Genomic DNA, 22,407 nt, shown 5'->3' with positions numbered 1-22,407 from the left:
CCATATTGAGTGGAGAAGACCTTAAGTGATTTCTCCTTGTGTTCAAACAAAAACCTGAAGATCTACTTTTTAAAGTAACAATGCTAGGGTTAAGGAGGTGAGTCTGGCCCATGTGAGAAAATTTGGGGCTTATATTTATTTTCTGTCTATTTAGATATGTCACAAAGCCTGTGAATCCTTCCTAGTAAATTCTTTTAGCAGCCCCAGTACCAGCAAATGGTACCCATACCTTGGGTTGGGTACCAAAACCTGGTATCTGTCCATGTGGATGCCAGTACTGGAAGTCCAGGCTAGACACTGATTTGAGAAACAATTTCAGTTCCTCATAGTCTCCAACTGTGTAACAGGTTTATTTTGGAGGTTTGTTGAAAATTTAAAGTGGCAGAAATTAGCCTTAGCTAGATAGGGATGACCTAAAGAATATCCTTCAAGGGAGAGGGATAGGGGGGTGGGATTTTAGTAAAATCAAACCAGCCCTGTTTCTTAAAAGTTACATAATCTAATGTCAGTTCTGCCTTGGAGATCTGTAAAAGTTTGTGGGCCAGAGTTAGGCTGCAGATTGTGAATTCTCACACCTGTTTTAAGACACTGGTTATGTTCTGTACCCATAGCATTCCATGCTTCTTTGCAAGTTAGCTCCCTGATTCCTATTAGTGAAATGAAGAGCAATTATACACAATCCCTGGTGGCCCATCACAGTCAGAACTAAACAGATGAGCTCAGAGGTCATTTGAATCTTTATAGAAGAAATAGATAAATCATTTTCTTGTAATCCAAACTGAAGTCTCAAGGACACTGAAAACATTTACATTCATGCCTTATGATAATCAGAATTTAAATGGAAATAATCTAAATATGGCCTACATTCTTGCAATTGCTATTAGTCTTTAAAAACAGTTTCTTTAAAGGAATGAATGTGTAATGACTCTTGTAATGTATTTAATAGAAGTTGGGCTGAAATTCACTGTGATTTACACAAATATCACTGGGGGAAAATAAAGCCATTATAAGGTAATTTTGTTCCTACTTTTAACACAATATACTCTTCAAGTAGAACAGGTTTCTGCATATAATTAATAGCATCAACTCAATTTAATGAATAATTCCACATTTAAATCTCATTCAGTTATTTGGAATCTAGTCACAACATTTAAACAATGAAACAGCTTGCCTCCAGAAGTTGTGGGTGCTCGGTCATTGGAGATTTTTAAGAAAAGATTGGCCAGCCATTTATCTGTCGGGTCTCCTGCTTGAACAGGGGGTTGGAATACAAGATCTCCAAGATCCTTTCTAACTCTGTTATTCTATTATATTTCTATGATATATTAATGATAAGCTATTCAGTATAAAATCAATATAACTGAAATTTCACCTGGAGTTTGCCTGAGTAAAGTTCACCAAAGGACTTTATTTTTATTGGAGTTAGGCATGCTTAGATCTTTAGCCTTATCTTTTCTATCAAAAGAATTATTTTTGATACAAGTTGCTATTTAACATCCTTAACTAAATAATGTAGATACTTGTAAAACTATTTAAGGCCTTAAAATGTATATGTTCTGAAAAATATGTATCTATTTTAGATTCAGCATAAGTCTCCAGCAGACTCCAGCTATGAAGAAACTTAAAGAATAAACACATTCTAAATAATTCTTAAAGTGAACTTTCCATATTGAAACATCAAAAGTATGGGATGCTCATTGTAAAAATTTGTGCATAGCTTCTATAAGCATCATATTATGATCTCACTCGGTGCAAAGAGAAAAAGAAAGATCTTATATCACTTGCCATCTGCTAAGAATTAAAGAAAAGAAGTATTCCTATCATACTATTTCTTTATGATGTAAACAGTGTTTTATATAAATAGATATAAGATATAATAATCCAAATAAAAGTATGAGATAAGAAAAACAAAAGAAAGTGTAGATTCATTCATTATACATGTCCAATACTGTAACTGCAACTCATTCTTCTTTATCCCATATCCATACACAACTGCATACAAACCTGTTCGCCCTTTAAACTTTCCCATATCTTAAAGGTTTTAAAGAAAAATATACTGTGAACAAGAGCATTAGCCTCCCAAAGTTTTGGTTTCCATTTTATTCAGCACCATTTCTCAAGCATCTGGATAAAGTTGCCAAAGAAATCCACTGAGAATTGTGAGTCATTAAGCAAATACCCACCCAAATCCAAGCCATTCTGGTCTTGGTCCCTCTTACCTCCCAAACCTCATTAAGGTTTGGGAGTAATCCCTTCCCCCTGGCTCTGCCCTCTTGGCTGCCCTGTGTTGCATGGCAGCAAGCTGTCCCACAACTGCTTACCACCCTCTGGGAATCACAAACACCCCAGCTGAGTACCAGCCACAATTCCCCTCGCCACCTCCACACTCCAAAATCCCTGCTATCCTGCTCTTTGTGGCCGCAGTTCAACTTTGCTGTTTTCCTGCTCCCATTGCTGATGAAAATAACCAGCTGGCTGCTAGGCCAGACTGGGCTGGACTTCAGCTGTGGGGGGGGGAGTCAAAAGAAGGTCAAAAGAGTTACAGCATGCCAAACACCCCTGTATTAAAAAGCTCCTGGAGCACAGCATGCAAAAATGCCGCTTTGCAGAAAATGTTCCTGGGCGAGGCTAAAAAGAAAGAAAGAAAGAAAGAAAGAAAGAAAGAAAGAAAGAAAGAAAGAAAGAAAGAAAGAAAGAAAGAAAGAAAGAAAGAAAGAAAGCCAAAAACAGCCACAGAATCATATCACGCCAAAAAGGCTCTTTGCCTTTGCTGCTTTGAGCTTTTTGTTTTTTTTATTTTTGGGGAATGCAAAGCCTGCCTCACCTACAAGCTCTTTGCAAAGGGGCTTTTGGTATGCTATGGGTCTGGGGTACTTTTGCCTTCTTTTTCACAGCATGAAGCCAAAGCCCAGCCCAACAGTAAGGGCACCCATGCCTTATCAGCAGTGAGAGCAAGAGTATGACAAAGATCAGCTGGGATAGTACAGCACAAGGTGGCAGGGGACCAAAAGGGCATGGGGGAAACATAGGTAGTAACAGTGGTTTTTTTGTAAGAAAAAAGGTGCCAGAACTCACATCTTGTTAATCTTTTATTTACCTTTTGCATATAGTCAATCACTGTACACACACACACGTCAGTTGTGTAATGAAACATAACAGTCATCGCCTGCAGTAAGCACTCAGTGAGCAACAGTGAGCAGCCAGACGAAGTACGCATGCATTGGACTAGACACACAAGCAGCCTGCATGTACCGTTTTAATGATTTTGCCGCCAACCTGCTACACTCGACAGGGCGATTCAAGTCCATGTGGACCAAACATCAAATTTTCAAAAGTTACTTTTAAAACTTGGAATAACTGTCAAAAAAAGATGCCGGAACTCTGTTCCAGTGAGTTCTATGACCCAAAAAAAAAAAAAAAAACTGGATAGACTTCCGGTTCCGGTTCGTGGCGACTCTAGCCGCATGGAGAAACTCGTCTCCTTGACGGCTAGCCTTCCCTCCGCCGGTCGACTCTTATATGGGTCGAAAGTCGCCCTGGAGGGTGCGACTTCCGTCGAAGAGGCTTTGGCTCAGCTGAGGAGGAGCAGCGGCTCCTCCAGCTGTCCGGGAGATCCCTGAGGGCTGATAGAGAAGAAGATCGGCCAGTAAAATGGCCAATCACCCTGCTGCTTCAGACCGCAAGTCAAGAACATCTAAGCATTAAGAGCCCCCGTGGTGAATCTGGGTGAGATTTTTCCTTGTTGCTCTCTCTACTTGACTTTGTTTTCTGCCTGTAAGAGCTTCATTGGAATTAATTCCCTGGCTAGAGAAAGCAGCTTTGATATTTTTGGGAAAGAAAGCATTTCATAAGATTAAATTTTATTTTCATACTTTTTGGGATACAGAAATTTCTCTCTTTTTTGTTCTGCTAAGGACTGTACTATTTGGTGTTGGAAGATTATTTCTTCTTTCACACTATACTTTTAAAGATAGAAACAAAGCAATGTTGTTTGGAAAAGATTCTTCTTCAACTTACTGAGGACATCTATTGGTGAAAATTTAATATTGCATCTTTTGGTTATTTCTTTGAAGTAAAACCAGACCTGACCTTCATGCTGTTTTTTTTTTTTTTTTCGGAAAAAGATAAACTGAGCTGTGGGAATTGTGGGGGTGGATATAGATTAACTCTTACCAAATACAGCCTCCACAAACAAAACAAATAAATAAACAAAAAACTATTACTAACTACTATCAAAATGGAGAATTTGAATTCACAATTAAATTATAAGCTTATATTGGAAAAGATATATGAGGCCACTCAGAAATTTGTACTATACTGAAAGAATCCACTTCAGAACTAAGATCTAGAAACTTCACTTCAAACATGCAAATGATGACCAGACTACACTTGACTATTCTACAAACCAAATTACATTAGAAGAGGAACCAACTGAGATAAAAGAGGAGCTTATTTTACCTTACAAGCCTTTCATCTGTAACTTTGAAGAACAGAAGAAGCAAGGACTGAGATTTGAAATTATAAAGCAACGATATTTTAAAGAGGAGAAAAACAGACGTCTGATGCAGAGGATGGGACTTTTATTTCTTCAAAGGCCATTCCAAGCAACAAAAATAGACTTATTGATTGAAAGGGAAGCATGTTTATGGAAACCTACTTGGTACAGGAAAAAACCTAGAATTAGAGTTAAAAGAGAAATTTAAAATTGTGTAATGGAATAAAAGGCAATACTGGATTTATGGATTGTTTTAAGGACTAAGATTCAGAGTTAGAAGCAACTATATATATATGCATATAGGAGCATGATTATTAGAGTAGATATTTTAAATAGATTAAGAATGTATTGGATTGTACCTAGGTAGCATTTGGGAAATATATGAAATTTATTATATACTGGAATTGCAAAAATGATGACTGCTTAGATTGAGATGCTTTTAATAATTTATGGAATGTTTTAAATTACTAGGATAGATTTTTGTATGACAACAAAGACATGATAAGGCATGATAAGCTGGAGAAAATTTGAACTTTGTTTAATGAATATGAATGAATCAAGGTTTAGTATTATTTTGTTATTTTAAAGAGATGGATTAACTTTGGGATTACATATATATAGGGCTGATCAATATTTTATTGCTGTTAAGATATCTATTGTATAGTGGAAGAAGAAATATTGGAATATTCATGAACAGGAAGAGTCATGTGGTAACTCAGTCAGCCAATGTGAAGAAAGTGCTACTGAGTCTGTGCAAAAGAGTATTGAGTTAGGAGCTGGATTTCCAGTCTCAAGGTTTGTCTCTGGTCTGTCTCTGTAAGAAGTCTTCATTAAGCTATGTTGCTGTAAAGAAGAATGGTATTGTAAATATTTTTATATAAATATAAAGTTATTTGAATCAGCTAAATGCAGTCAACTGTGAGAGCTTCTGATTTATTTTTCACCAATAGAGAAATTAAAATTCTCTAACAGGTTATGGGCCCAGAGCTTATTAAGGACTGCATTGTAATTTAAAGCTGGAAGAAATTGCCTGTGTTTAGAAAGTGTAAGAACAAGGCAGAATTAGCAGAATGGCTGCAATGGAATTTAAGGAAAGCTGTGTGGCTCATTTGGGCCAGAAGAATTACATTATATGGGCTGCAAAAATGGAATATTTGCTGAAAGCTAAAGAGCTGTGGTATATTGTAGAAAATCCGCCACAAGTATTTGCAGCTGTTGATCAGAAAAGTCATGATCAAGCAATGGCTTATCTCATCTTGAATTTAGATGATGAACAATTTCTAAATGTTGCAAATTTAAAGACTGCAAAGGAAATTTGGTTGAAGTTGAGAGCTGTGCACGTGAATATTTTTGCATGCAATATAGTGCAGTTGTCAAGAAAACTTTACAGGGCCTGTTTGCAACCAGGTGAATCTGTGGAACAGCATTTAAATAAAATGCAAAGTTTATTTTTGGACTTAGAACAACGTGGGATTAAATTCCCTGAGTCCCAGAAGGTTGTATTGGTGTTGAACAGTTTAGATAAAATCTGGGACACAGTTTCTGCAATATTTGAATGTAAAGAAGAGCAAGACTTAAATTTTGAGGCTTTAAAGGCATGTTTGCTTAATGAAGAAATAAAGCGCCATTTTAGAAGCAGCCACAGATCGGACCCAGACCAAATTGCAACAAAGGAGAGATTTTGCAAGCAAAGAGCTGCTCAGTGGGAAAAGACTTGCTACATTTGTGGAGCAAACAACCATCTGCAAAGAAACTGTTTGCAGAGGAACAATTTGCAGAAAAACACACTTGTGCAAGGAAAAAGGACTGTTTTGCAAAAAGAACATTTTGGTGTTGCAAAAGTTTGCTATAGCAACAACAGAGACAAGTGGCTAATAGATAGTGGGGCAAGTCAAACAATTGTTAATGATTCTGAATTATTTTTCAGGTTTGTTCCAGTAGCACAAGAAGCTGTGGCTTTGGCAAATGGCCACAAAGCAAAAGTCATTGGAAGAGGCGATGTAAAAATTCCATATTTGGAATCAAAGTTTACCAATGTACTTTGTGTACCTGAGATGGAACATAATTTGTTAAGTGTGTCTAATTTAGACAAACAAGGTTTTGAGGTCATTTTTGTAAATGGGAAGTGTCTCATCAAAAGGAATGGGAATATTTGTGCAGAAGGCATAAAGGAAGATAATCTATATGTATTGCAGGGACAAAAGGTTCAATGTTCCCATATATTTAAGAATGTTGCAGAGCATGATTCATGTGTTCTACATAGAAGACTTGGCCATGCAAGCTTTAAAGTTTTGCAGCAAATGCAAGATTTTGCAGAAGGGCTAAATTTGAAGGGATGCAAAACATATTTGGACTGTGCAGTATGCAAAGCATCAAAGTCAAAGGCATTCCCAGTTAGTAACATGTAGCACAAGACAAACAAAAAGAGTTCTAGAGCTGGTCCATGCAGATCTGGTGGGACCTATGCAAGCCAGTTTGGGAGGAGCAAAATATGCACTGGTAATTGTTGATGATTATAGCAGGTATTCATTTTGCTACTTGCTTAGAGCAAAGACAGAGGTGCTACAACAATTCAAACAATGGGTAAGTTTTGTAGAGAGAAGGTACAGACAACAAGTGTGTCAGTTGCAAACTGACAGAGGTACTGAATTTATGTCAACTAAATTCCAACAATGGTGGGGGCAGTTGGGGATAAGACACAGACGTACAAATCCTTACACAGCAGCAGAGAATGGTGTAGCTGAAAGAAGGAATGGTGTTTTGCAAACAATGAAAGATTCGTTATTGGAGGATTCTGGTTTGAGCAGGTCATATTGGGGAGAAGCCATATTGACTGCCAATTATATAGTTAACAGGCTGTGGAGTTCCTCCATTAATAATACTCCATATGCCATTCTATTTGGGAGAAAGCCATCACTGGCACATTTGAGAATTTTTGGGTACATATTCCAAAAGCAATCAGAAGAAAGGGACAGCAAAAGGCAAGAAAGCTCAGGTTTGTGGGCTATGAGCCAGGGTCAAAAGGATATCACTTTAGCGATGGAAGTAAAAGAATTGTAATTTCAAGGTCTGCTAATTTTGCAGAACAAAATTGGGACAGAATTAATGCAAATTCTGGGTATGTCTCACTTAATGACGGTGATCTGTTTAGTGACAATAACTCATCTAATGATGGAAAAATTATTGAAGATGTCAATGTTCAGGGAGGAGAAGCTGAACAAGACATGAAGCCAGAAAGACTTGAGACACAGGAGCAGTTAATACCACGTAGGTCAGAGTGATGTAATAAAGGAATTCCGCCTGACAGGTATTCTGCCAGCAAGGTAAAGGTTTGCAATGTGTGATATGAGCCAAAATGTTATAAAGAGGTGTTGGCATTACCAAAAGCTGAACAAGAAAGATGGAAGGAGGCCATGGATAAAGAGATGAAATCCATGGGAGACCATGAAGTATTTAAATCAGTGACTTTGCCACAGGGAACCAAAGCTGTGGTTGTAAGTGGGTATATAAGAAAAAGGTATTGCCAAATAATGATATACAGTATAAGGCCAGGTTAGTGGCACAAGGTTTTTCACAATTAAAGAATGTATTAAGTCAATAGGTCTGATGTCTCTTCCTGTCATGAAGGGAGGAGTGTTGGAATATTCATGAGCAGGAAGAGTCATGTGGTAACTCAGTCAGCCAATGTGAAGAAAGTGCTACTGAGTCTGTGCAAAAAGAGTATTGAGTTAGGAGCTGGATTTCCAGTCTCAGGTTTGTCTCTGGTCTGTCTCTGTAAGAAGTCTTCATTAAGCTATGTTGCTGTAAAGAAGAATAGTATTGTAAATATTTTTATATAAATATAAAGTTATTTGAATCAGCTCAATGCAGTCAACTGTGAGAGCTTCTGATTTATTTTTCACCAATAGAGAAATTAAAATTCTCTAACAAGAAATAAATGAGTTTGGTATAAAATGAGGGATGTGAGAGATTAAGAATTAGAATCGATAATTTTTTGATTTAAATTTAAACTATTGTATTTGTAAAGTGATAAAGTTATAAGAGGTTTAATAGTGATAGAAATTTAAAATAGAAATGGAATATTTAAATATATTATGTTAACTGAGGGGAATAGAGGGGGGATAGTGAAATTTATTGAGTTGTGTTGTTTATATATATTTTCACTTTTGAATGTTTGACCACCTAACCATCACAGTGGGTCTTGAGTATTTTTTGTTTAAGAATGTTAAAAAACCAATAAAATGTCTTTTTAAAAAAGCACTGGGTAGTGGTATTCCTGCAGCTTTAAGTGCAGGTAATCTTCTAGGCTTCCAAATTTTGATCAAGTGACATTTAGCACTGTCATAACTTTGAATGGTCACTGGGTGAATTATCATAAACCAAGGTCTATCTATACCAGTGGTTCTTAACCTGTGGGTTGCGACCCCATTTGGGGTCAAACAACCATTTCACGGGGGTCGCCAAAAATCGCAGTCCGCCATTGTTTTCCCCTTTTCCTTAGCTGTGCTACTCCCTTTTATTCTATTGGCTTTTGAAAACCAATAGAATAGACTCTCTTGAATAGGAATTGTCCAGGCTGTCTCTGCCCTGCTGAGCCCGCCAAAAGTCCCATTTTGCAAACGGTGCTGCAAATTGTCTGCAGCGAAGGTGAGCTGTCTGGAAGTTTCTACCCCTCCCTGCTGAGCAACTACTAAAAATGTAAGTAAAAGAGGGCCAGGGGTGGGAGGTGGGAAGCCGGCGGGCTCAGGGAGGGTTGTTGATGTGTGTGGGGCCCGGCGGGTGCCTTACCTCCCTTGGGCTGGGCCAGCTGGTGGCCCAGCCATTGGTCGACCTGCGCCGTCGCTGCCCCTTGCTAGCTATGCCTCGGCCGGCGCAGGGGGCAGCACCACGCATGCGTGGCACTTCCGGGCAGGGAAAGTCCTCGACCTATGACCGGTTGGGTAGTCCTCGACTTACGACCAGTTGGGTAGTCCTTGACTTACGACCGGTTCGGGGTCACGGCATTAAAAAGGTTGAGAACCACTGATCTATACATTCTTAAACTGTTCTATAAGCTGACATATTAGAATTGTGGATCATTTTTTTAATCTATAAATAGCTTCTAGGAGAATTTAGTATGGCAAATCAGAGGTAAGAAGTATGAAAATATATTTCCAAGTATGTTGAAAACTGAAATATAGTGTTCTGACAAAGAGGAAAAAAAGACAGGAAATGAAACATATCATTTAAAAATGATTTATTAAGAGAAAAATTCATAGTTATCTTTATTGTTATTAGACATAATGGATTTACATTATATAAATTATCTGTACAGCCAAATGATGCTCCCATACACAAAAGGAAGCTTTCACTAGGTTTGGGAGTGACCAATATTTAGTAGTTTTATAACTCAGAAATTAAACTGATTTCTACCTTTCAAGATAGAGTGAACTTTATTTAGTGCTGAACTGGGAAATGTGGAGACTGGGAGTGCTCATTTCACTTGACACCTTTCCACTAGCTAATTGCAGAAGACAGTTAATAACCATATCTTTGGCTTCGGTGGTCTTCATGTTCATCTCTTGGGATAGTTTCATGCTGATTTGATCTACATTTGTCATTATGAACTCTGAAGTCAAGATTTGAGTGGGAGATATGCTGCTGCCCATCACATCCATGATATATTGTTTATAAAGCTCTAGCACTTTCTCTTCCAAATAATTATTCAGAATTGAATTTGAGAGAGGCTGCTGATGGTGCATGATGCTGGCCATGATGCAGCATGATGAATTCCTTTGGGACGGTTTCCGCGGGACCTCAACAGGCAATATTGGAATTGAATCTATTGCCAATGGAATCTCTGACGATTCCAAGAATGGGCATATCCCACTGTCATAAATAGCATCTCTTTTAATTGAATTCATTGGCAGCACTTGATCACCAGCGATATGCAGGTCATTGTAGTTCTTACAAATGCTTTTACAAGAAGAAGGAACAAGGTAAGTGTCTTTGCTTATGGATGATCCCACACAGATTTCCACAGGTTCAGATGTTTGCCTTTCAAATATTGGATACTGAATAGTTTGTTTCAATGTGTCTTTCTTTTGTTTATTATTTTTGTGTTTTTTGGAAGAAACAGAGATCATAAATGTGTCCATGGATCTATAATTGCAAAATAAACTTCTACTTTGCATGTTGTCTGTTGATTCATAAGTGACACCATTTAATGACTTCAATTCATGTATTGCCTCTTCTGTTTCTGTTCCATAGAGCGTGTAATTCAAGAGCTCATGATAAGGGATTTTACAAAGATATCCTTCAGACAACATTCTTTGGTGAGAGGGGAGAAGAAAAAAAGATTATCAGAACATGCAAAATATTACTAATAAGAAATCAGAGCTGACTGTGAGTTTACTGGCTGAAATATTTGGCATGGTATTTGATCAAATATAATGTGCTGACCTTGAAATAAGTATGGTATCTAAATTCATTCTTAATTAATCATAATCCCTGTTTCAAAGCTTATGAAACTTAAGATAAAACAGCCATTCCAGCCAAGTAACATATTACCGGTGTATACATGTAAGAGTTTATTGATAAATCAAGAGCCAAATTCTATTAGGGTAGCCACACTCTTTGTTTCTCAGTATGAAGACCATGACAATGGAAGACCAATCTGGTCCTTTCCATTAATGAGACAAGGAACAGCTGTGGGGAATTTGCTGAGCCACTCACACTAGACAAAGACTTCTACTTTTGCTAATTTGGAAAGTACAAGGGTAGCATTACTGTGCTACAATTATCAGCTACAGTAATTTTAATCACAGACTTTGGCCTAATAAAAAGAAATAAGGGCCAAAAATAGCATTTCAAAAAACCCCAGCAAAAGAATACCAAATACCTAAGAATGATATGATGCAAATCATATTTTTTTTACCTTAATAAAATTGTTTTATCTTCCTTTTTTTCCATTCCATATTCTGTTTTTCTAATTTTGAATCTGCAAAAAAGGGTTTTTCCTCTATTTTGAATTGCTTATATTTGAATATAGGCTGCTTTGAAAGACAATAATTTCTGGGGGGAAAATGTATTTTTTAAGCAATATATAATTATTAGCACATCTGAACAGTAATAGTTTAGTTAACATTTAAAAGTTACGTTTAAAATATTAGTAAAGGTTCTTAAAATTATTTGAAAAATAATAAATACTTTGCAATAATTTGACCCAAACATAGAAAACATAAATTAATCAAGTGTTTCTTTAATAGTAATTATGCACCTAAAATAAGTTGTAAAAGAAAAGAATATCTATAGCCCAACTAGCTGACATATCAGTGAGTATGTGATTTGCTGCCTGTCTATATGCAGTAGCTTGCCCTGTCAGTTTTGGTACAGATGTAATTTCTCCTTGGTGATTTCTTTGATCAGGGTATTATTTTCTGCACAATTGTTTGCCTGGTGCTGGTCCATTATCTGAATGTGGTACTGATGGGATTCAAATATGTGAATAAATGGTTCTCTGTGTGGATGCAGCTTCCGGAAGTCCATTCTGGGCCTGGGCAACAAAAAATTAGCTACCGGTTCTGCTGAAGTGGTGCGAACTGACTGAATCCCACCACTGGAATGTGGGCTGATGAAGGGGGATATGTTGTAATCTTTTTATTTGCATCCTAGGTTTTTTATTGTCTCTTTTAAATTATTTGTAATTATGGTTTATGTCTATGTATTTACTGGTGACTGATTTGTCTGAATTTAAGCTTCCAGGAAATAATAATAATAATAATAATAATAATAATAATAATAATAATAACAACAACAACAACAACAACAACAACAACAAACAACAATTACTACTACTACTACTATTATTATTATTATTATTATTATTATTATTATTATTATTATTACTATTACTATTTTGGAAGGTTTGGAGGTCATTCAGTCCAACCCTCTGCTCAGACAGGAAACCCTATACCATTTCAGACAAATGGCAGTACAGTCTCTTCTTAAAAACTTCCAATGTTGCAGCATTCACAACTTCTGGAGACAGGTTGTTCCACTGATTAATTGTTCTAACTGTCAAAAAGTTTCTCCTTAGTTCTAGGTTGCTTCTCTCCTTGATTACTTTCCATCCATTGCTTCTTGTCCTGCCTTCAGGTGCTTTGGAGAATAGCTTGACTCCCTCTTCTTTGTGGCAGCTCCTGAGATATTGGAACACTGCTATCATGTCACCCCTAGTCCTTCTCTTCATTAAACTAGACGTACCCAATTCCAGCAACCGTTTCTTATATGTTTTAGCCTCCAGTCTCCTAATCATCTTTGTTGCTCTTCTCAGTACTCTTTCTAGAGTCTCAACATCTTTTTTACATCATGGTGACCAAAACTGGATGAAGTATTCCAAGTGGCCTTACCAAGGCGTTGTAAAGTGCTATTAATACTTCACGTGATCTTGATTCTATCCCTCTATTAATGCAATTCCCTAGCATTTTTTTTTAATTTGGCTTGGTCTAAGAAGCTAATAGTTTCTCTGTTGAAACTGTGTTTGAGTCTGTCCTCATGTTATGAGATTAACAAGTTTTTGTCATGTCTTCTGGAGCTACTTGATATTTTGGTGCACTTGGCTGGTCTTTTTGTCCTACATAGTTGACTGTTGCAGTCTTTTCATTGTACATGACCTTTTTTTTCTTCTTGGGCTATTGGGTCATTTGATTTTATTAAGATGTTTTGAAGGGCTTTAACAAAAATCTCTGGTCCAATTTTGCACTGAAATGCAAAATAGACAGTTTTAATGATCCTTTAAGCCATGCGTCCCCAACCTCTGGGCCACAACCTATTTGCAACTGGGATGCAACTGTCAGGCTGGCATGTACGCACACGCTTGTGCAGCTCAATTTGTGCAAGTTGAGTTGTGTGCACATACATGTGCATGCCAGTCTGCCACTCACATGTGTTGAACTGTGCACCAGCCTACCAGCCCACTGCTCATATAGCCCATTTCTTTCTCCCCCCCTCTAGCAAGGCTGCCAAGCTACAAAGGTGGTGGATCACTGTTTTAAGCAATAAAGAATAGATGGTTTAATAGTCACAGCTCTTGCAAAGCAGTACAAATGTGACAAGGTATATTTATATGCTAATCACATGAAGTATTAATACCACTTTACAATGCCTTGATAAGGCCACACTTGGAATACTGCATCCAGTTTTGGTCACCATGATGTAAGAAAGATATTGAGACTCTAGAAAGAGTACAGAGAAGAGCAACAAAGATGATCAGGGGATTGGAGGCTAAAACATATAAAGAATGGTTGCTGGAATTGGGCATGTCTAGTTTAATGAAGAGAAGGACGAGGGGGGGGGGCATGATAGCAGTGTTCCAATATCTCAGGGGCTGCCACAAAGAAGAGGGAGTCAAGCTATTCTCCAAAGCGCCTGAAGGCAGAACAAGAAGCAAAGGATGGAAAGTAATCAAGGAGAGAAGCAACCTAGAACTAAGGAGAAACTTTTTGACAGTTAGAACAATTAATCAGTGGAAAGGAAACTATTATTTTTTTATTCATCTGATTTAAAACAGCAACAGCACATCCACTTGACAGATAAGATATGTGACCTACTGGTAATCCAGTAGGATCATGCTTTTTTTTTTTTAACAAGCCTTTGCAAAGTGGCTATCAAGTCAGGGCTAAATTGAAGTTGCTGCAGTAAGAATAATTATCTGGAGCAGGGGAAAGAGAAGCATTAAAAGCAGATGAGTAACAGAACACTGAGTTATTTTAAGCAGGCTTGCACCCTTACTGGAAGCAGCTCTCCAAAGTTCTGGAAATAATCTTTTAAGCCCAATTTGGAAATTTGAAATGTTTCCATGGAAGTCAGTAAAGAGCTTAAATATAAAAGGAAAGAGAAGAGCAAAATAAAAAAGCACATGCAAGTAAGTTACAAGAGAGATGGAAAAGTTGAATCCTGTTATATCTTTCACAATCATATCATATTGCCTGTTTATAGGCCAGGGATATCAAACTGCCGGCCCGCGGGCTGGATGCATCATAGTGAAACCGCACCCACTCTATTGCCGGCAATGGCAAAAAAGTCATGATACGTCACGACATGTCACATGACATTGTGAGTTTGACACCCCGTTATAGGCAAACATCAAGAGACCAGAGGGGTCACCAAGTTCAGCAGCAGAGACTTTTACAATATATTGTTCAAGAATGTATCTCTTTTAGCTTACAGATTTCTGATGAACCCGAAGACAAATCTCAGCAGACCTGTTGTTGGCAACTGAATGTTATGCTTCAACTATTTCTTTATATCACTATATGTGTGCCTTTCCTAAAGGAAATCCTAAATAAAATGCAAGGCTATTGGAGAAGAAAACAATTGGTTTCAGAAAAATGGCATTCACTTTATTTTACTAGTAAATAAAACTGAAAAACAGTCCTGGCTCTTACTGAATAACCATTAAATAAATGGCTACAATGAATATTTAACTACCAGCCATGATAGACTTCAGCTGTATTTTGTCCAATAGTCAAAAGGTGAATGTTCTGCACAGAAAGCATATCCAAACATTTATATTCATTGTCTAAAGCTGCACCTTTATAGCTAGTGAGTTCCTACACTAGGATGACTGAATAGGGAATAAATGATACATAAAGAAACATCCCATTTCCAATAAAGTTTGTGTGAAATGAACTTTAAAAAATCAAGTTATCTTATCACTCAAGCATGTTGCAATAGTCTAGACAGAATGTGACCAAGGCATGGATAACTTGCTGTGAAATTATTAAGCTCAGACAAAAGTGATATATAAATTCATTAACAACTGAGCCTTAAAGAAAACCCTCTAAATATGGATCTACATTTTCATTCAGATGCAAACCCATTCAAAACAGGTTAAACCCAGTGGTGGGATTCAAATACATGAACAACCGGTTCTCTGTGTGGATGCTGCTTCCGGAAGTCCATTCTGAGCCTGGGCAACAAAAAATTAGCTACTGGTACTGCTGAACTAGTGCGAACTGGCTGAATCCCACTACTGGCTGAACCTCAGTGTTCTAGTCTGCTTTCTTACTCATCAATGGCAGTCTTGTCTAAATTTAATTATAGTTTGTTTATATCCACCTGATTAGTGAGTTTAAGTAATGTTCAAGATGTTGATTTGGATAGTAAGACTTTTATTTATGCATTATCAAATTTATATAGCCCAAAGACAACCCTGGGCAGCAAACAGCAATAGATAAAACAGCCAATATAAAAACAGATTAAAATCTAAACAACCACAATCATACAAATAAAAATACTAACCATAGGCAAAGGGAGGATAAAAATGGCTTCCTCACTAATGGAACCACTGAGACAAATCTCTGCTTTTCAGGAAGGCCATGTCCTGACAGCATAACCAAGTCTTGAGAGTCTTTCAGAAAATCAAATATGTTAGGTGTCATCAATATACTGATGACATGCAATGCCAATATCTCACATGATGTTTCCAAAAATGTTTAACATACATATTAAACAATATGGTGACAAGATAAATTATTGTAGGACCAAAGATCAACAGCCTACGTAACAAATATAACTGCACAGCATTTTCTTTAGAACATGGTCTGACAAGAATACACTGCCAAAAAGATGCTGAAACAATGGCACCAAAAGCTATTAAGGGGCTCTGGAAAACTAGCAGGAATGCACTGCCCACATCTAATTTCTAATTTAGATCATCTATCTAGGCTACTACAAAGGTCTCAGTAATCTATCCCAGCTGAAAATTCCATAAAAATGAGTCTAGCATTGTCATTAATTGTCATTAGTTGTCTCACGATAAAATTATAGTGTCACTGTCATCTAAAGACAGTGAAGGTAGTGTCTGCTACATATTTCTGCTGCATAATCTGCTGCATATTTTAGCAGCAGATAATAAATGCGTTTAACCTATTATGCTATATATAAATGTAGCACATTGTGCTGGTTTTGTCTTTGCACATACTTGTTCAGTTAACACATTTTTGGCATAGTCATGTTATCATTATGTGATTTTTCATTTTGGCATCCATTTCTTAATGCAATGCATGAATGTGTCACTAATTTCCTTGAATTATTTTATTTTAGACTGTATTTAAAATCCTTACAAATTTAGGATTTGTTTATTTAAATTATGCAGAAACCAGGATTTGCAGTGGAAGGATTGGTCTAGTGGTTAAGGCACCAGGCTAGAAAGCAAGAGACCGTGAGTTCAAGTTCTGCTTTAGCCATGAAAGCCAGTTGGGTAACCTTGGGCCAGTCACCCACAGCCCAACTCATCTCACAGAGTTTTTGTTGTTGGAAAATAGGCGAAGAAAGATGTGTTGGATATGTTCACTGCCTTATTTGTAAAAATATAATAAATAAATAGTCCTCACTTACCTATAAAAATTAAACTTCTCCTTTAAGGCAAGATCAGTTCCCAGTTGTATAATGATGAACAGAAATGTGGTATAACACTTTGGATGTCATATATATATATATATATATCTACATATATGACACACACACACATATATGCAATACTTTTGTTTCCGTTAATGTGGGCAAAGATTTCTTTGACATGCCTGTCCCCCCTCCCCTACCCAATTCCTGACTGCATTGCTCGTGAAATGGAAATCCCCTGAATGTATTAAAAAAGGAAATGTACAAATCCCTCTCTTGTGTCAGTCTGTATAATTCTTTCTTCCTCTTTTCATTTTCATATGAAACCTTTTTGTGGAACTGTATGTTATTAAAATAGTTTATTGTTGTGTGGTAAGTATTTACAACTTGACTAAAATTTCTAACCCCCAGTGATTAGGAACAAGAAACTCTGTAGGATGGCACAACAGAAAGCATCATTTAAAGAATGTTGGCTTAAAATAAAAAATGTCAGGTATGACTAGATGAAACTGCTATTGCATTTTTTAAATTTTTTAAATTTCATACTTTGAATAACATTATTTATAAATGTCATGTGAAATAGTCAATTCATGATTAGATTTATGCAGAATCACTGTGATTGATAAATAAATAAGTAAAAAATAATTTATCTTCCTCTGAGGGACCAGCAACAGCTTTCTGATAGAAGCCAAACAAAATATCCCAATTTTATAGCATATTCAGATAATATGAAAAAAATAACTGCACAGTTGCTTCTTTTCAGTGTTTTTCAAAATTGGGACGAGGTCATATAATCATTATATTGAGTCTGTTATTTGAATTGGTCAAAGAATCTGCATATAAGTCAAAAAACGTAATAGTTACTGTGGGATAGTATCATCCTGGCTGAAGTTTGTATAGCTGAACTCTGCTGTTGCTCAACATAGAGGTTTCAACATATGCAATGATATTGTGATATTATTCCTCCAGTTTCAATCTTTCTTTCTCCAGTAGAGTAATAGAGTGTTGTTGTTTGCCACTATTTGATAATTTTAGTATGTTACACATTAACCTAGTTGCTTATGTTATTATGGTACCTTATAAGATGACTGACTAAATGAATAAATAAAGCTACTTGTTTTCCAGCTTAAAATATATGTGTTACATTATCATATTGAAAGTCTTAATTGGCATGGTTTTCATTTTTATTTAAAATATAGTGGAGGGAATTCTTGAATGGCAACTAGCATGTACATTCAACTGAATGTAGCCTTTTGCCTTGACTTCTGTTAGAATCTGTATCTATCCATTCTTATTATTATTCACTCAACATTTTCTCCCAGACTAAGGCACTGGCCAATGACAATTCATTCCATTTTCCCTCAGGGAGAAATGTTCCCAACTGAACTCTTATGTAAGAGCCATTCTGCTATACACATCAGTTGCTCAAAGTATGTATTTGATTATTGCTAATGAACTGCAATGGACAATTAAATTTTTTCCAGACGTTTTGTTGCCAGTGAAGAAGAGGACCTTTGAAGTTCTGTTTATTCAGATATAAGCTTCTACTGACAGAATAGGTTTATTAACTTAAGTTGTCCTCCTAAGCAAATTTTTAAACTTAGCTATCAACCAAGCTATTAGTGAGGAATTTTTAAACATTCCAATCCCATGACCATTAAAATAAAAAACTTGTAGAAGCCTCTCCCTAAATAAAAGTAAATGATTTAATTGGATCAAGAAATGTACTACTTTATTAAGGTTAATTAAGGTTTATTTTATATGTCAGATAAAACGTAGCTTTAGCAATTATGTTTTATAAAACAATTTCACAAATTAAAATGTTTCATTATAAATAAAAGAATAACAGAATGAGAAGGAACCTTGGAGATCTTCTAATCCAACTCTCTGCTCAAGCAGGAAAATTATAGTTCCATTTCAGACTTGGTTGTCCAATCTCTTCTTGAAAACCTTCATTGTTGGAGCACCCACACCGTCTGGAGGCAACCTAAAACTAAGGAGAAATTTCCTGACAAAACAATTAATCAGTGGAAACTAATTGTTCTATCAGGAAATTTCTCTTTAGTTCTAGGTTAGTTTTCTCCTTGATTAGTTTCTATCTATTGCTTCTTGTCCTGCCTACAGGTGCTTTGAAAAATAGTTTGACTTCCTCTTCTTTGTGGCAGCCCTTTACTGTAGATCAGACATGTCAAACTCACGACATCACGTGATGTCATGCAATGTATCGGGACAGTTTTGCCATTGCCGGCAATGGGGTGGGTGTGGCTTCTGTGTGATGCATCTGGCCCGTGGGCCGGCAGTTTGACACCCCTGCTGTAGATATTGGAACATGCTATTATATCACTCTTAGTTCTTTTTTTATTAAACCAGACATACCCAATTCTTTGTTCTTCGTATGTTTTAGCCTCTAGTTCCCTAATCACCTTTGTTGCTCTTTTCTGCACTCTTTCTAGAGTCTCAACACCTTTTATATAATGGTGGTCAGAACTGGATGCAGTATTCCAAGTATGCTCTTATCAATGCAATGTAAAGTGATACTATTACTTCATGTACTATCCCTTTCTTGGTACAGCCTAGGACTGCATTGCTTCTTTGGCAGCTGCAGAACACTGCTGGCTCATATTTAAGTGGTTGTTCTCTAGAACACCCCCTCACAATCACTGCTGTTGAGCTAGATACCACTATTCTGCACCTGTGCATTTGTGGCATTTGTTTTTTATAAAAGACCTTACTTTTCTCGCCATTGAACTTCATTTTGTTGCATAGGACCCATGTTCAAGTCTGTCAAGATCTTTAGTCTATTTTCTAAATTCTGTCACCAAATTCATCTGTTGGTGATGCTGTCTATCCCACATTTTTCTATCTTACCAAGACATAGGCTGTGGTCTACTTTGTCAAATGCCTAACTGAAGTCTAAGTAAACTATGTTCCCAGTATTTCCCTGATCCACTAATGTAGTCACCTTGTCAAAGGCAATTAGCTTTTTCTGGCATGATATTTTTTTAACAAACCCACAGTGATTTTTAGTATTAGATTTGCTTGTTTCTATGTGCTCAGAGATCCATTGCTTGATTATCTTTTCCAGGTTTTTCCTATATATTGATGTCAGGCTAATTGGTCTGTAGTTTTCTGGATACATTTTTTCCACTTTTTGAAGACTGGTAACACATCAGTTGTTTTCCTGTTCTCCAGTAGTTCCTCAGTGCTCCAGGAACTTTGAAAGATTTGGTTCAGTGGTTCCACGATCACAGCTTCTTCAGAACTCCAGAATGAATCCATCTGATCCTGGTGATACAAAGAATGAATTAAGCAGTTCTGCTTTCTCACTTCTACCCATCACCTATTAGCCATCTTCTCCCATTAATGGACCAATTGTTTCCTTGATTTTTTGTTGTTTTTTACATATTGAAAGAAACTTTTTAAATCATTTTTAGCATTTGTTGCAAATCTTAGTTCATTCTGAGCCTTAGCTTTCTTGAATTCATTTTTACAAATTCAGGCTATTTGTAGTATTCTGTTTTAGTTATGTGTCCCTCTATTTTTATACTTGTCATTTTGTCTCTCAGTTTAATAAACTGAGAGGGTTTTTTTGTGCAACCATGCTGGCTTCAACTGGAGTCTTTTATTTCTTTTTCTCAATAATATCGTTGTGTTAAACTAGGCTTTTATAATCTCATTTTCAGAGTTTCCCAAGTATCTTGAGTTGTTTCCCTCTTTAAGATTTTCATCCATGGTTTTGGTTTCAGTATCGACCTGCATATTTGGCAAGAACTATGGGAAAGAAATAGGAAACTCACCTTAGCTACTTCATATAAGGAAAATCTTTACAAGATGTTTTATAGATGGCATTTTCTACCCGTAAGACTAGCCAAAATGGGTTCAAACATCTCACCCCTATGCTGGAAATGTAAAACAGCAATACGATCATATTACCATATGTGGTGGGAATGCCCAAAGACTCGTGAGTATTGGAACAGGACACAAAACTGGTTGAGGGATATATTAACACTGGACTTAGAGTTAAAACCTGAACTCTTCTTGTTGGGAATAATGACAGAAAAATACGACAAGGGAACAATCTACCTGCTGCTACACATCATGACTGCAGCTAGGCTTGCTTTTGCGCGAAAATGGAAGAGCAAGGAAATTCCCACAGAGGAAGAGTTAATACATAAAATATTAGCATGTGCGGAAATGGACAGGCTCACAATGATATTAAAAGACAAATGTGGATCAGTTTATTATGAAACCTGGGATAAATTTTACCGCTGGAAGAATTCGAAGAGGACGGTTGGGATTAAAGATGAATGTTAAGATAGAAGTATATGTTATTTTAGAATAAGTATTGTATATAAAACTTAGATGTATATGTAGAGTTGAAGAATTGATTGTAAAAAGTGGAATAATCTGATAAGAATGTATATACTGGAATGTCATGTTAAATCCAATGTTTGTTTTTTTTAACTGTATTATAAATAAAATTTGTAAAAAAAAAGAGATTTTCATCCATGGAATACCTTCTAAGTTCTAAGTTTGTTGAAGTCATCTCTCTTAAAGTGTAAGACACTAATTTCACTTTATTCCATTACTTGTGCCTGCATTGTGTTGAATTAAAAGTGACATGGTCACTTTCCCTCAAAGTTCCTACAACTTTAACCCTTTCTTACATTTAATCCCTATTAGTAATCCCTACCTTTTGGATAAAAAAGTTGTCCGGTTCATCAGGATTTTGTTTGATCTCTCACTTGGTTTGTCTTCCAGTTGATGTCAGGGTAAAATCCCACATTATTACTGGAATGCATTCCCTGCACATATTAACTAATTGATTAGCAAAAACTTCATCTATTTCTTCTACTTGATTGGGTGTTCTGTAGTATATGCCTACGGCAATGTCATTCCTTTTTCCAAATGCATTCAATAAAGTTTTCTTCCTTGGTTTTCTTTCTTTTTTTTCATTTCTATAGAGGTGAGATTATTAGGAAATTCCACATCTTCTTTTGTTAGGTCTGTTTCCTTTAAAAAATTTAAATCCTCCTAACAGTACGTTCCAGTCATGAGTTCCATCCCATCAAGTTTTGATAATGGCAACAATGTCATATCTGCCTCATGTACTAGGATATCAAGATTGCCATTTGTTCCTCATACTTTGAACATTAGTATGTGGACATCTGTGTCCTTTTTGACTGATCCTGAATTTGTTTCCTACATCTCCTGTTTTATATCTGAGTTCCTTTTCTTTCACACTACTTAATTGGTCGTCTTGAGTTTATGCATGGGATTAGGTCCTAAAAATAGGTCTCCTTCCCCTTCCACATTTAGTGTAAAGCTCTTTGGTTAAGCCGAACCAATTATTTTCCAAAAACATTCTTCCCAATTCTTATGAAGTGTAGTCCCTCCTCTGCTAGAAGCCCTTCATGTAGGTAATTTAGATTGTGGTCTAGGAATCTAAGACCTAAAGTCTAGGAATTCTCTTGATGCACCATTCTTTAAATAAGTTATTTACTTCTAAAAATCTGTTCCCTCACTGA

The 22,407-nt window shown here is 36.5% G+C and overlaps 1 protein-coding gene and 1 long non-coding RNA gene across 6 annotated transcripts; one reads left to right on the top strand and one right to left on the bottom strand.

The window, feature by feature from the left end:
* Positions 1 to 9,716: 9,716 nt before the first annotated feature.
* On the bottom strand, positions 9,717 to 18,799 carry LOC120304779 (TLR adapter interacting with SLC15A4 on the lysosome-like). Of its 5 annotated transcripts, none has more exons than XM_039335726.1 (4): positions 16,877 to 18,799; positions 15,779 to 15,887; positions 11,412 to 11,548; positions 9,717 to 10,804 (listed from the first exon to the last, which is right to left on the bottom strand). In XM_039335726.1, the coding sequence occupies exons 3-4, from the start codon at positions 11,444 to 11,446 to the stop codon at positions 9,928 to 9,930; spliced, it is 912 nt and encodes a 303-aa protein (XP_039191660.1). In that variant the 5' UTR covers positions 11,447 to 11,548; positions 15,779 to 15,887; positions 16,877 to 18,799; the 3' UTR covers positions 9,717 to 9,927. The 5 variants fall into 5 exon arrangements, with proteins under 5 accessions (XP_039191660.1, XP_039191661.1, XP_039191659.1 ...); XM_039335727.1 differs by having other exon boundaries at positions 11,412 to 11,474; XM_039335725.1 differs by having other exon boundaries at positions 15,779 to 18,799.
* On the top strand, positions 10,781 to 15,020 carry LOC120304781. The gene is made up of 2 exons (XR_005555828.1): positions 10,781 to 10,879; positions 14,698 to 15,020. It is a non-coding gene; the product is annotated as an uncharacterized LOC120304781 (long non-coding RNA).
* Positions 18,800 to 22,407: the final 3,608 nt, after the last annotated feature.

This window comes from Crotalus tigris, unplaced genomic scaffold (assembly GCF_016545835.1).
Source record: "Crotalus tigris isolate CLP2741 ecotype Arizona unplaced genomic scaffold, ASM1654583v1 scf7180000017658.5313226, whole genome shotgun sequence".
NCBI lineage: Eukaryota > Metazoa > Chordata > Lepidosauria > Squamata > Viperidae > Crotalus > Crotalus tigris.
The sequence above is the reverse complement of the archived record's forward strand: the minus strand, read 5'-3'. Positions and strand labels throughout refer to the sequence as shown.